This window comes from Cupressus sempervirens, chromosome 10 (genome assembly GCF_028749045.1).
Source record: "Cupressus sempervirens isolate cs-2001-9-10 chromosome 10, ASM2874904v1, whole genome shotgun sequence".
In the NCBI taxonomy this organism is placed as follows: Eukaryota; Viridiplantae; Streptophyta; class Pinopsida; order Cupressales; family Cupressaceae; genus Cupressus; species Cupressus sempervirens.
The window spans coordinates 4,017,773-4,031,746 of record NC_143127.1 but is presented as its reverse complement, the minus strand read 5'-3'; the positions used below and the strand labels follow the sequence as shown (position 1 = coordinate 4,031,746).

General features: G+C 34.6%; 1 protein-coding gene across 1 annotated transcript in view; it reads right to left on the bottom strand.

Moving 5' to 3' along the window:
• LOC149532271 (T-complex protein 1 subunit zeta 1) overlaps window positions 1–13,974 on the bottom strand; it is a 67,296-nt gene that overhangs the window by 12,983 nt on the left and 40,339 nt on the right. The window contains exons 8-9 of the mRNA XM_089806498.1: window positions 231–345; window positions 48–134 (exon numbers count right to left, since the gene is read on the bottom strand). Of these exons, the coding sequence (XP_089662624.1) occupies window positions 48–134; window positions 231–345 (202 nt within the window). The remainder of the gene's footprint in view (window positions 1–47; window positions 135–230; window positions 346–13,974) is intronic.

Genomic DNA, 13,974 nt, shown 5'->3' with positions numbered 1-13,974 from the left:
CAACCATCTAGTTGAGATTAAAAGTTCAAACAAACATTAACACATACCCCTTCTTTTGCTAGCATATCAAGTGAAGTGGGGTCTATTCCTTTTTGGTTGATTACAACAAGATTCTTGTCATGTCCATCACAAATCTGCAAAGCACAAGGATTTCATTATAGTGAAACCCACATATGATTCAGCCCCCATTGTATTCACTGTAGTAAGTGTATATTTATTGTTGCATTCACCTTCTTCTTTAAGTCGATTATCTTTTGAACTTTGTCATCTACATGTCTTCTTTCTGCTAATACCATTTTCTCCCTCTGCTCAGCATTCGAGTAAAAGAAACCAGCATTTACTTCACTGTGAAACAATAGAGAGCATTCCTGTTAGAGAGTGACATGATAAACAATGTAACCTACATTCAATTGCAAACATTTTCCACAAAACATATACCAAAAAAAAAAATCATCTTATTTCACTTTTGTAAAATCAGTGAAACTTCATGGCATTTACAAGGTCCTGAAGATATTGTATGTATCAAGGGTAGGCTAGCAATAACCCCTCACAGCTCGTAGCTACAGTATATGCATTAATGAGCACTCATGACATTTTTCTAGTTTTATCTCAGACAACTTTCTCGTCCATATATACTGGATTATCCTGATGTATTAAAAATTTAGACATCGTATTTTTTCCTGGGAATCCTATACATTCTAATCAAATTAAAAAGACGCTTTTATTAAACACAGACAACCACTGCTGAAACATTAGTACACCGCAGGAAATAAATCCTGAGCAACAAAAAGCACAGATGTAGTTATATGATGTGAACTTGTTAGGAAATACTGGTCAATGTAGCTGGAATGAATACTACATCACTAAATACCAAAAAATTATAGCATAATTTAATACACTGCAGACACAACAGTAGAAAAGGAATAAGCTAAAAAGCACTACTATTAACAAGCAATTAGACACAACACTTGCTGATAAGCACATGTTTTATGGTTTGAGGCTCACTTATTGGCATTTTTGCTTAACTGTCATTATATATGTTTATGGATGCTTTTAAGGGCTAGGATTTTTCCTCTGCAAGGGTTTTCCAAAGTTATATCTTGTGTGAACTTGTGATAACTCTTTGGTCTTTGCATGTGGTTATTATGTATACTTGTATGCAAGCTTTTCTCACATTGAGTCATGTAAGAAATGAATTGATCATCATGCTTGATTTTTCCAGCATTTGGTATTAGACATTTTTGTGATTGTTACAATTTGCTATAACCCTTGGATAAGTAGATCTGATGCAAAGTTGAAGCCATGACATTGAAGCATCTCAAGATATGAACACACTTTGCAAGTTGTTATTTTGCAGATGAAAGATTTTGGGTTGTAGATTTCTGATTTCTCTTGCAAATCTCAGGTTTGAATCTGAGCTTGGAAAGAGGGTTTTATTTATGTTGTTCAACATGAAAGGTTTGGGGAGAAGGTTTCATTAGTGACCCCCTGGTCCAAAACCAACCTTGCCATTGGGTCCAATAAATAAAGATTGACATAAAATTCAGCTAGCCAAAGGTGGCTTCAAAGAAATTTTGAAAAAAAATTAGAATATTTTGATAGGCCTTGTAACATTTATAAGTAGAAAGAAACTTCATATGCCAATTATTTTTGCAAGTTTAAAAAAAAGCTCCCAAAATATGTTTCCAGGAACAAACACGGAAATATTAAAATGCAGCAAACAAAGCCTCCAAAAAATGCAGTTCTAAGACAGAAAACCCTTGCATGTGACAGAAAAAACTCTGAAATCTTCATAGATGTGCAATCTCAAAAACCATTATTTTTGCAACATTCGAAAAGAACTTTGAAAATTTTCTAAAATTCTACACAATTTTTAATAAAACTTTGTTATGAACTTGAGAAATTTAATTCCATGTAAGAAGCTACGGAAAATTAACCCATGAGCTCTAATACCATGAAATGATAATTCATCAATTGAAAGAGTAATTTTACAAAGGAAATGAAGGATCCAATAAAGAATTACTATTAAAATGCAAATGATTGTTGTAGGTGAAATAACATTGTTTGTGATTTCTATGTCCTTTCCAAGTACAACAATCTCTTTCCATTTTATTGAGTATTTATGCCTATGAAGAGACATGTCCCTTGATGGGACATGTTTTGTAATATCCCTTTGCGGATATTTACTAAGACCCTTGATATAAAACTTACAAATTTTAAACTGAATCGTAAACCAATGTTTGATATAAATTCTAGAACTTAAATCGACTGTAAGAAGGCTAGGTTTGCATCCAACCTCCAAAGGTTTCTTCAAGGGTTTGCATCCTTGAAGAGATAACCAGTAACTGTTTCTAGCTCCCAGATTAATATTTATTTTAAATATTATAATCTTCATGACTTCCCATGTGGAGTCTGTTGTACCTTTATCACTTTTCCCAATGTAATACACGCTCTTTTAAGCAATGTGGGATAAAGCATCTTTTTTGTGCTTTAGTCACTCAAGTGAACATAGTACTTTTTAAAAATAAAGTAACACGTTAAATGAACTTTAAAAGTCACTTAGTCAGTAAACCCTATAATCATTAGTCATCAAAATAACCGACCAAATGAACTCGGATAAGTATGTGCAATAGCTTGTTGGAAAGCTCTCAGTGAGACGCTTCCAAACCAACACTGAGATACCAACAATTCTGAGCTTTGCTTACTAAAAATAGTATGCATCCGGACAACCTCCCAAAACTGCTCTGATGGCTCTGGAACTAGAAATGTCTAGGCCAAGTCTTGAACTGAACCCCGTAAAGAACTTTTTCACCCCCAAAACTTAGGTGAAGTGAGTTGGCAACATAGAAATATAATGTCCTAGAAAAAAGGGACATTACAAAGCCTCCCCTCTCAAAGATTGCTTGCCCTCAAGCAATTCGCTCATACCTGCAGAAACCAAATGCCAAGATCCCATACTCGCCTCGAGAATGAGATTCTACTCCTCAACCGATGTACTCCAGCATGCATCTTCCCAAACTCGAAATGGTGAAACAGTACAATAGGAATCAATGTGCCAAAAAACTGAATGTCAGGATCCAAGTCTCACCATAAAGGAACACCAACTGCCATGTGTTGCTGCCCTGTGTGCCAATACCCTCAGTCAGAATGAATGCCTCACTCCATGAGTGACCCTGCGAGTCTCTACTATCAAGTGAAGATAGGAGCTCAACAATATACCAATATCCACCCCAAGAAGATAGCAACCAAACTCTCCACCTAGCTCCCTAATAAAAGGCAAAACCTAGGGATGCTCCACCTAGATCCCAAGTGAGGACTCGTGCGCTCTCTGAGATACCACTGACCAGTTCCTGTAATATCTGCACCAATGACAATGACAGATCCAGCCAATCTAACTCAACCACTATATCACCCTAGTGAAAACGAAGTAATCTTGATCTCTAGAACTTTGATATGTCAAAAGGCTGAAACACACAGATCATAATCCTATGACTATGTAACAATGTAGCATAATCCACCAGATGTAAGATACTATTAACACCTGGATACCCGATCACCCAATCAACATGATCCTAGATAAAGGGAAGAGTGGTTGGTAAATTAACAACATCATGAAGGCTAACACTGTCTTCAAGATATTGCTGAATAAAAAATGTAGACACCTCACGAGGAACGTAGGATAATGTGTGTTCTCCCCTCTCATCTGCAAATAGCTCACTAACCCTTGAAGGCCAAATAGAATCAGCGAAAATACTACTAACATATGCAGGCAAATCACTGATAGCTGGAATATACCAACAACTACAATCACCAATCAACAAGTAAGTCGTGGCCATCTCATAAGAGCTGGGTGATAAAACGTTGGGTAAGCTGAAAAATCCCTCAAAGCATCCTAAGGATAAATCTGAACTTCCTACTCCAACATAAGTACTCTTGCTTATGTCAAAGTCTTCGTAAAAGGATGGTTCACCATTAATTGAAATCTCTGAATTATCTTCACTTATTGTATCACTAACCATGTGCTCTTGTGAAAATGTACAGTTGTTGTCATAAAAATCAGAATTTCTAGACTCATCAACTTGCTGATCCATAGAATTTTTCTCATCATAGAAAGTCTCAAACGGGGAACACATGATTGAATCACATTGTTTGCCTTCACAGCTACCCACTTTATGGATTCCTTCAATGATTTGCATGATTTCTTGTGCCCTTGATCCCCAGTTATCTTCTTCATGAGTGGCTGCTCCACTCGTTTGATTTTCAGCTTTGTGGAAAGAGTAATGTGTTAAGCTCAATTGAAGGCATAACTCATCTACCTCACTCTCCTTGTCCTTCCCAAATTTTATGGCTAGATCTCTATCCATTAATAATTGCAAGTAATCATATTTTATCATTTTCAAAGCTTCGAAAATAGTATGTAAGAGGACTTGTGACACCACATACACTACCATGTCTCTCTTCTATCACAATCTTCCGCATGACATCCTCAACCAATTTGGAAGAATCATCCATCCTTGTCAACAATTGGACAACCTTGTCCTCTTTGACCAAAAGGAGCGATAATGGTTTTTGACCATCTCCTTCGAACACAAGTGGGCTGCTCTCCATAGAATTTTTTAATTTTTCATCACCTAGGGGAACAACATTTTCAAATATGTCCTCTAACTCATCGCATGCTATATCATCTATCCTACCAACATTGTGGTCCATTTGCTCCTCAAAATTTGACATCATTTTCAGCCTAGTATCACCATAAAATTTATCCAAGTTAATTTTCATGTCACCAAATAAGACGGTGTTTTCCATGTCTAAACAAGATGAGGAGTAGTGTAAACAGCTCCATAAGTTACTTTTGTCTCACAATTACCCATTAGTATACTTGTGCCATCATTAGTATTTTGCATATTAGCATGCGAAAGTTGCTTTTCTTTATTAGCACTACTATCAAGATGATTAATATCTTCCCTATGCAAATTTTTGCAACTATCCTTTATAAGGAGATCTCGAGCCAAAATCATAGCATTTGTTTCTTATCATATCCGTCTTGTTTTGCAGCTCTAGCTGAAAGTCCACATAATCAATGAAAGGAAATTTTTTTGAATCTAAGGAGGGGATTTTGTTATACTCATCATATATGCTCATTATTTCAATCCTCATATCGGATTGGAAATTTTGGGACTGTGCATCTTTCGCATAGCTTCTCTCTTAAGATTCTAAAGTCTGATGTGTTGGGACCTTTAACTTCTTATTAAGACCAATGCTTGGTCTTAGCAGTCTTAGACTTCCTAAATTTCTGATTTGCTACAAATTTCTGCAGTCTTCCTTCTAAGGCTGTAAATTTGCATGAACTATTCCCATAGCAATGCTACCCAAGCCTCCTGTCTGTACAATCCTACAACGGAATCAAAGGGTCTCTTGGCATTTCCACCAAGAATCCTCCTCCATGAACCCATGCAACGATCTCATTTTTTGAAATCTCTGGAAAAGTCTTTGAAAATCCAAATCTGTATCCTTTAAAGACGTTAGACTTACTTGGCACAGAACTATTTAGATTTTGAACTTGTTAGAATTTATAATCTTTCCTTGGTTGTATTTATTAAATGGGATAAACCAAGGTATCCCTTAAGTTGTTTGTCCTCTAGTCCACATGTGAGGACAAGTCGTTTTTGTAATTCCTTTATTAAGGAAAATAGTTTATTCCTCCTTAAGAGGATTATGACACTTGTCAAGCACACACTTATGAATGTGGCAATCATTCACTTGGGAGTTACAAATAACTCCTCTTCTCATCTCTTTATAAGAGATGCTTCTCTCTCATTCTAAACACACAATCACAATGTAGTTCATGTAATGAGCACTATGGCTCTTCATTATGTCCTTCTCTCTCCCTCTCTTTTCATTCTTAGGCATTTGCCTCATTCATATAATTCACAAGGGGTTTTCTTTGCTTTCCCCTTTCAAAATCTGTCTCCATTCTTGTGTTGATCTTGGAAAGCTCTTTAAAGTATGGTAATTATATTCATCACAAACTCTCTTTGGATTAATTGATAATTCTTTTATTTTAGTTCATTTCAATGTTATTGTTTCTAACATGGTATCAGAGCCAAGAACTAATCCTTGTTTTGAGTTTTGTGATGATAGATTGGAGTTCACCTTATTTTGACCTAGGTAACTCTATTTAAAAAATTATTATTTTTTGCTCTTAGTAACATTTATTAATTAGAGTTTAATTTTTTTTTTTTAATTTTACATTATTATTTCCCTAACATTTTATTGAAGGGATTACTTAAGTAATAATAAATAATGTTATTTATATCTCATATTATAGTCATTCATAAAAAAAATATTTGAAATAATTTTCTCTCATTTAGAATTTTTTAAAAATATATATATTTTCCTTTCATATATATATTAGAAATTTTCTGTATTTTTTTTAATTTATGATTAAAATTCTTATTTCTCTTTCATTCCATCTTTGAAAATATTTTTTATTTAAATAATAATATTTAATCCTAATTGTTTTTTAAAGTTTGGACATTCCTATTCGAAAGTTTCCTTATTGCTCTTACTGTTCTTTTAGAACTTACCTTTTATTTTCAAATCATAAGTCTCTTTTTTAGAAGTTTCCTTTTACTCCCTCTCTCTGAATTTCCCTCACCTATTTTAATCCTATTACTCTTCCCTTCATTATTTTTTTGATACATTTTTTCCTCTCTTGTTGTTTTTTTTGTTTACTGCTCTGCATTATTCTTTGCATGTGATGCTGGTCTTGATTTTTTTTGCTACTTGTGCTTTTGAATAGTTCGTCTTGTTAATGCAAATCTCTTCCATTTGGTTCCAGCAAAAGTGTTTCGTCATATTTACCTCTGTGTCATGAAATACTTTTAATACTGAAATACTTTGAAACTACTTTTACGTCGCTTGAGAGATTCGTTCTCTAAGTTTTTCTTGTTTTTTTTTGAGCTACATCTCATGCACTTAAAACCTAATCTAGATCCATTTTTTTGTTACCCCACAAAACGGCAAGCCTCAAATTTCCATGGTCTGGGAGGCCATAGTCCCTCTAAGATCATCCAGCGTATCAAATCCTTTGCCGAATGTGAGATTGTGAGCCACGGATCATCCGAAAACCGCAGCCTTCCAAGCAAAACTGCCTCAAATATTTGTTGCGGGGTTTCTCCATGAAATGGAGGATTTCCACAGAGCATTATGTAGAGAATAACCCATGCGCTCCAAATATCCACCTTCTCACTGTAATCTTTCCCTTGCAGCACCTCCAGCACCACATAATATGATCTTCCTCCTCAACCGCATGCATCAGAGCCGCATATATATATATTTAAGTGCGGCAAAGTGAAGGGAGCGCAAGAGCTGCTTGTAAATCCAACTCCACCTCTTCTGCTTGATTTGGCTGCTGTACTAGGTTGGAAATTTGGCATCTGAATTTTTTCTTATTATTGTTTGCATAACAAATCTCAAGTGATCCTTGAACTTTTGCCTTGTCTTTATTTTTGTGTAATGTCGACTTGGGCATTCTGCCTCCTCTTGCATGCGTTGGCTCCTCTTTGAAATGGTTGCTCCTCCAATTCGTTTTTTTGTTTTTTGTGATTCCAATCTTTTTTTTCTCATTGAGCATGCAACTTCACTCTGTATCTCTTGCATGCGACGTATCTCTTGCATGCAGGCGAAACCCAACAAATTTCAAGGTTTTTGATTTTTTTTTCTAGATGTTGAGGGGCTTGTAGATTGAATGAAGTGCGTTTTTTTATTGTGTGGGTATGGACAAAGCCACACGTACAAAACCACCACAGAGAGCTCCGCCTCAGCCATCGTCAGTAGCTCGAGTTTTTTTTCTTTTAAAAGTTTTTAACGTTTTATAAATCATTTTATTCTAAGGAAAGTTTAATATAGATTTTAAAGGTTTAATATAAAGTTTTCTTTATTATTAATAAAGTGTCTTTAAAATTAGTGTTTCAAGTTTTTTATTAATAGAGTAGTTTTCAAGTATTATTTTTAATTATTGATTTAATAATCTAAGTCTTTGGTTTGTCATTTATCAAACCAATTTTTTTTATTTTTTTTTAGTTTGGTTATATAAATGACTCAAATTATAAATTTAATATAATTTTTTTTTTCAAAAAGAGCTTGTCTGTGCTCATAAAGTTTAATATTTTTTTTCCTTTCTTAAGCTAACTTTAATCTAAAGTTTTTTACTTCTTTAATAACAAACCTTGAGCAATTCATTTATTAACCAAGTTATGTAGTAATTTTATTTTATTTCTTTCATTAAGCATTTATATGTTTCAAATGGTCATATTGTAGGTTATAAAACTAATTTATAACCTCTATACGGCTTTTGATCACTAAAGCTCTATTATAATTTTAATTTATAAGTTTGGTTATTTACTTTAGTTTACTTTTTTATAAGTTATAAATTATTAAGTTGCTAAATCATTTATAACTTACTTATTTAACTTTTATCATTATAATTCGTATTCAGAAATGTCTAACTTCAAGTAATTTAATAACTGTTCTACATGTTGCAAGATTATTATTCCTCTAACGTTTTCTTGCAGGTCTGCATTATTATTCACCTGCAACAACATCTATTTTTTAACTTATTCTTTGACAAGTTATTTTAACTCAAGATTAATTTTTAGAATACTATTCATAATATCGCGAGGAAGAATAGTTATCATAACCAATTCTTTCATTTGCAATGTTGCCTGATAAAGAGAAATCATTGCTAATAAGAGAAGTTGTTGCTAAAGTTAAAACATCTTTTCCTATGTTAAAATAAATTCATGTAGGCAATTAATTCAATAAGTCTATTTTCAGATAAAATCAGTTCATAAATGTTTCTTTTCTTTCTCTCTCCTATCATAATTAAACCTAAACCTATTGCATGCCTAACCTTTTTTTAACCCTCTACTCTAGACCCAAACCCCTACACCTGATTAGTAGAACCCACCGACTCCACTACAATCCCTATGTTGTCATCCCCAGAAGAGGCCCTCATTTGAGGATGAACCCTTTGATTTTCACAGTATCGGACCACCACTAAGATTGCATCAAATAATGCATATGCCCTAGCCACCATATCCTCTGGTAGTAGCCCTGCAATATGAATCGTTTCCCTTTCAAAATACATGCGATTCCTTAGCCGCAACCCTATCCTCATAGTATCCAAAAGGATCATTCGTACCATATCCTCATCAAACTTCTTGATGGGAATAATTCCTCCCACCCACGCCTTTGAACCATGCAACATATAACCACTGATTGCTTCATCCAATATGGTTGCATTCACAAAAGAAGGATTAATACAAATCTCTTGGATCTTCATCAACATCTTGTACTCAGATAACATATCATATATGTTTGAGTACAATATCGACAATACTTGAGTCTGATAGATAGGTCGCAGTGCCCTTGGCCTCAACACCCCATCTCCTATTATGCTCCTTATTGTATGCTCCACCTCTCCAGGCATTGCCTGAAATAGTTCATCAAAATCTCTCCTCAGCTATGTTGACTCCAATGGAAATTCCCATGTTAAAATGGGAATCATCACTCGAAGATTCAACGCTTTGTGATCCATTTCCTCTCTAAAACCTACATTCAAAATTCATAAGAAATATAAGTGTTTTTTTTCATGACAAAAAAAAAGATACTTTTGCATACTCTACTTTCATATGCTTTACCTTCACCTAGATCTAGCTCAACTGAAGTTTTTGAGTAAGACTCTAAATGCTTCTCTCAACTTCATTCTCTTTGTTTGCAACTTATAATAGTTTTTTTTTCCTTTTCTATTCGATTACACTGTTGACTGCCCAATGCATGTTAGGGGATTCTTTTTTGTCTTTCTTGCAATTGTTTATTCTAGTTATATTCCTTTGTAACTGCTAAACTTCTATCATTGCTTTAACGTCTCTATTCATATATGCACAAAAAAACATTTTTTTTAGTTGTTCATGTAATATGCTTTTTTGGCTTTCATCATTCTGAAAATTCGATTATGTTATTTTTTAACAAAAAGGAGTACTCTATTTGCTTTGGCAGTCATTCCTAATGATCATGCATATCTTTGATTGTGATAGATTTCGTTATTTCAATTTATCAAAAATTACTATATAAGACATTTTGTCTTCATTCAAAATATTCATTCTATTTGATATATTTTTATAGAAGGATCCTATCAATGCTTTTTAAAGGTAAATATTATGACTTATCATTTAAGTATATATGGGTGCACACATATATACCCAAATAAATATATAATTTTATTTATGACTATTATGATTCAGAAATTGATATATACCTTCACAAAATGAATTAAGTACTCATGTTTACCCTCAACGGAGTTTATACCTGATATCCATACTTTGTTTATTTTTTCATTGATCTTCCTTGGATACCTGCATTTACCTTAAATGGATTATGAGTTATCTTACACATTTGCCTTCATTGTGATAGTTTGATATGTACTTAGTTGCACTTTTATGCTTTTATAGCATCATTCTATGCCCATGTTGGCACTTTATGGTTTTATACCATTGATCTACATGATTTATATGATTTTTTTTTTGAGTTGCATAGGCAGCCAAGTTTTCAAGGTTAACTATGTAGGCCCCCTCAGAATAACTGATACATAGTTTCTTTATCTGGCCCATGGAGTATCCCTCCATCCTATATTGGTGTGCACTCATTTTATATGGAGTTTCCCTCCATTTGATCCTATCTGTTCCACTTTGATAGGATAATATCTTTATGGAGTTTCCCTCCATTTGGTTCTATTGGTTCCACTTTGAAAGATTGATATTTATATGGAGTTTCCCTCCATTTGATTCTATTTGCTCTACTTTGAAAGGTTGATATTTATGGAGTTTTACCTCCATGTTGTTCCATTTTTGTTCCTCAATGAAGAGGATGTTATTATTGGAGTTTTACCCTCCAAATTCAGATGATTTGATCCAATTTGAAAGCAATATGTTGTTAAATCCTCATAATCCATTCCTTTGAGTATCCTAACAAAATCATGATAATACTAAATTGATCAGCATTTCTTTCCTTTCACTTTATTTTTATATATTAATGTGATAACGATATGCATACTTTATTGCTTAGATCATGAATCATGCATGTTATGGATTGATCACCCATTAACTTGCAATGGGATGATTCATTAAGTGGACTGTCTATATCCACATGATTGATGCAATGTTGATGCAAGTATCATTAGTTGGCCTTGTCTGTGGTCATTAGTACATTGGTATTAATATACCTTTCATTAGAATATTGGTCAAACTTTTTTGATAATATTTTGAGCTTATACTATCTTGATATCAGGTTATCTCCATTGCTTTGTGGTAACATGTTTCTTTTTTTTCCTCATTGTTTCTCTATCAGAGTCTCCTTATACTTATTCAAAAGCATTTCTAATTTGCATATAAGATGAAATACTTCTTGTGGATAGCTGTCTTGTTTCTTGTGTCTATGTTTTTCAAGTAATCCATCTAGGCACATACAAGATTTGGTGTATTTTAATGAACTATCCACTTGGCTCTATGAAGATCTACCTGCACTCACAAGAGACCTTTCACATAATTGAAGACATTCTCAAAGCTCAAGTTGCTGCTATTTAGCATATCATTGTAAATTTGGGTTTAATACCCTTTGATGTGATTTCCCCAATTAAAAATTAAAGTGGGGTGTTAGAATTTATAATCTTTCCTTGGTTGTATTTATTAAATGGGATAAACCAAGGTATCCCTTAAGTTGTTTGTCCTCTAGTCCACATGTGAGGACAAGTCTTTTTTGTAAGACCTTTATTAAGGAAAATAGTTTATTCCTCCTTAAGAGGATTATGACACTTGTCAAGCACACACTTATGAATGTGGCAATCATTCACTTGGGAGTTACAAATAACTCCTCTTCTCATCTCTTTATAAGAGATGCTTCTCTCTCATTCCAAACACACAATCACGATGTAGTTCATGTAATGAACACTATGGCTCTTCATTATGTCCTTCTCTCTCTCTCTTTTCATTCTTAGGCATTTGCCTCATTCATATAATTCACAAAGGGTTTTCTTTGCTTTCCCCTTTCAAAATCTGTGTCTCCATTCTTGTGTTGATCTTGGAAAGCTCTTTAAAGTATGGTAATTATATTCATCACAAACTCTCTTGGATTAATTGATAATTCTTTTATTTTAGTTCATTTCGATGTTATTGTTTCTAACAGAACTGTAGTGCAAACAAATTCTGATTGATTTGAAAGCTTTTTATCCCATAAATCTTCTCTTGTAAAACAGGTTTCTGCCCAAACAAATTTTCAAATTGGAAATTTGATTCCAAAGAGGCTTTCTTTGCATTAAGAAACTCATTGTTGCATGCTTCCCATGATTCATTTTCAAGAGGATTTATCTTCCCACTAAAAACAAAACCAAATTTGGAGTTGTCCCAAGGAGCTATACAGTTCTGCTCTTGAGAATTCAAATTAGAACCAGCTAATTTTGGTCTTTTACGAGATTCAATGCATCAACTTCTCATCTACTTCAAATGCAATCCTCGAGCCCTAGAGGGTTCACCGCATTGACAATACCCCACATTGTGAGCCTTCTTATCTCCTTCATTTCATTGTATCTCTAATGGTCTCCCAACTATTATATGGGTCAATTTCTCATTAAATGACATATATCTAGAGCCACTGTAAATGTATCCAGTACTTTTTGATATATATTCAGCTGATAAATTCACTGTCTCCGAATTTTCTTTTGCTAATGTTGGAGTATTTAGAGGGGTTTTGTGTGGAATTATTCTTGTTGCTGATACAACCTCCAACCATTATCAACACCCATCCACCCTGCACACTTACAATTCCACGTGCTTTTGGTTTCCTGACATTCCACGGGTTTTGTGTCCCTGTATTCACTCGTTTTCCTTGATGGTGTGACTCAGCAAAACTTCAGAGCACGGCTCCTGTCTATCTATGACTTACTTTGATTCTGATCTTATGCTCTTAACCAACGAATAACATCTACAGAGACTAGTGAAAACTGAGTTCCTTACCTCCTTCAATTTCTCTTTAACCACATTCCACATCTACTATATGAAGCTCCTCATGCGGCTTCCTAAGATGGAGATCATTGCCCATGTGAGGTTGTATTTGCGTGTAAGCCTGCTCAATCCTGTATATGGCGAGAGTAACTTCCGAGCTTGGTTACAGCTTGAAGACCTATGAAATCCCGACTGAATATAAGCCGCCGGCTAACTGTATGGCAGCTTCACATGTTCTGTCATGACCCTTAGTCGGGTGTATTTGTGATCCCTGTTGCTACGGACGTTGAACCCAAGTATTACTAAAACTGTCGCAGCCTACCCAAGACACTCAACTATTACTTGCGAAATTTGCAACCTCCCACTATCGGTGAGGGATTACACCAGCAACTGGCCCATATTAAACTCTCCCTTGTACCCAACCACGAATTATTGTTCCTTGTTGGACGTATGGAGTCAGAATCCCGTGGTGACTAACTTCCTGTTATATTGCTGCCAAGACATGGATTGTTAACTTGCTACCGGCCTGTCAAACCACGTTAATGTGGTTCCACTCCAAACCTAGACACTATGATTTCATAGACTTCAAATACGAGCTCCTTTATATCTCTTGAATTCTACTTCCCCAAACTCCTAACTCACTCCAAAACACATTACATGGCTTAAACGATAATACTATTGTATTGCTTCAGATGTGAGTACCTGACTTACTTAAATCTAATCTCCTCCTGCTTATACTGTAAAGACCATCCAATGTTGATCTCATGAAACCAATGGCTCGACATCCAAGCTTCATACACATGCTCTTGTTAACAACTGAAATCCATATTTGTAGCATAGAGTAGTCCTGATTTGAGGGGTTGGGGTGACGTCCAACTTCCTCAGAAACTAAACTCGAGGGGTTTCGTCCTTGGAG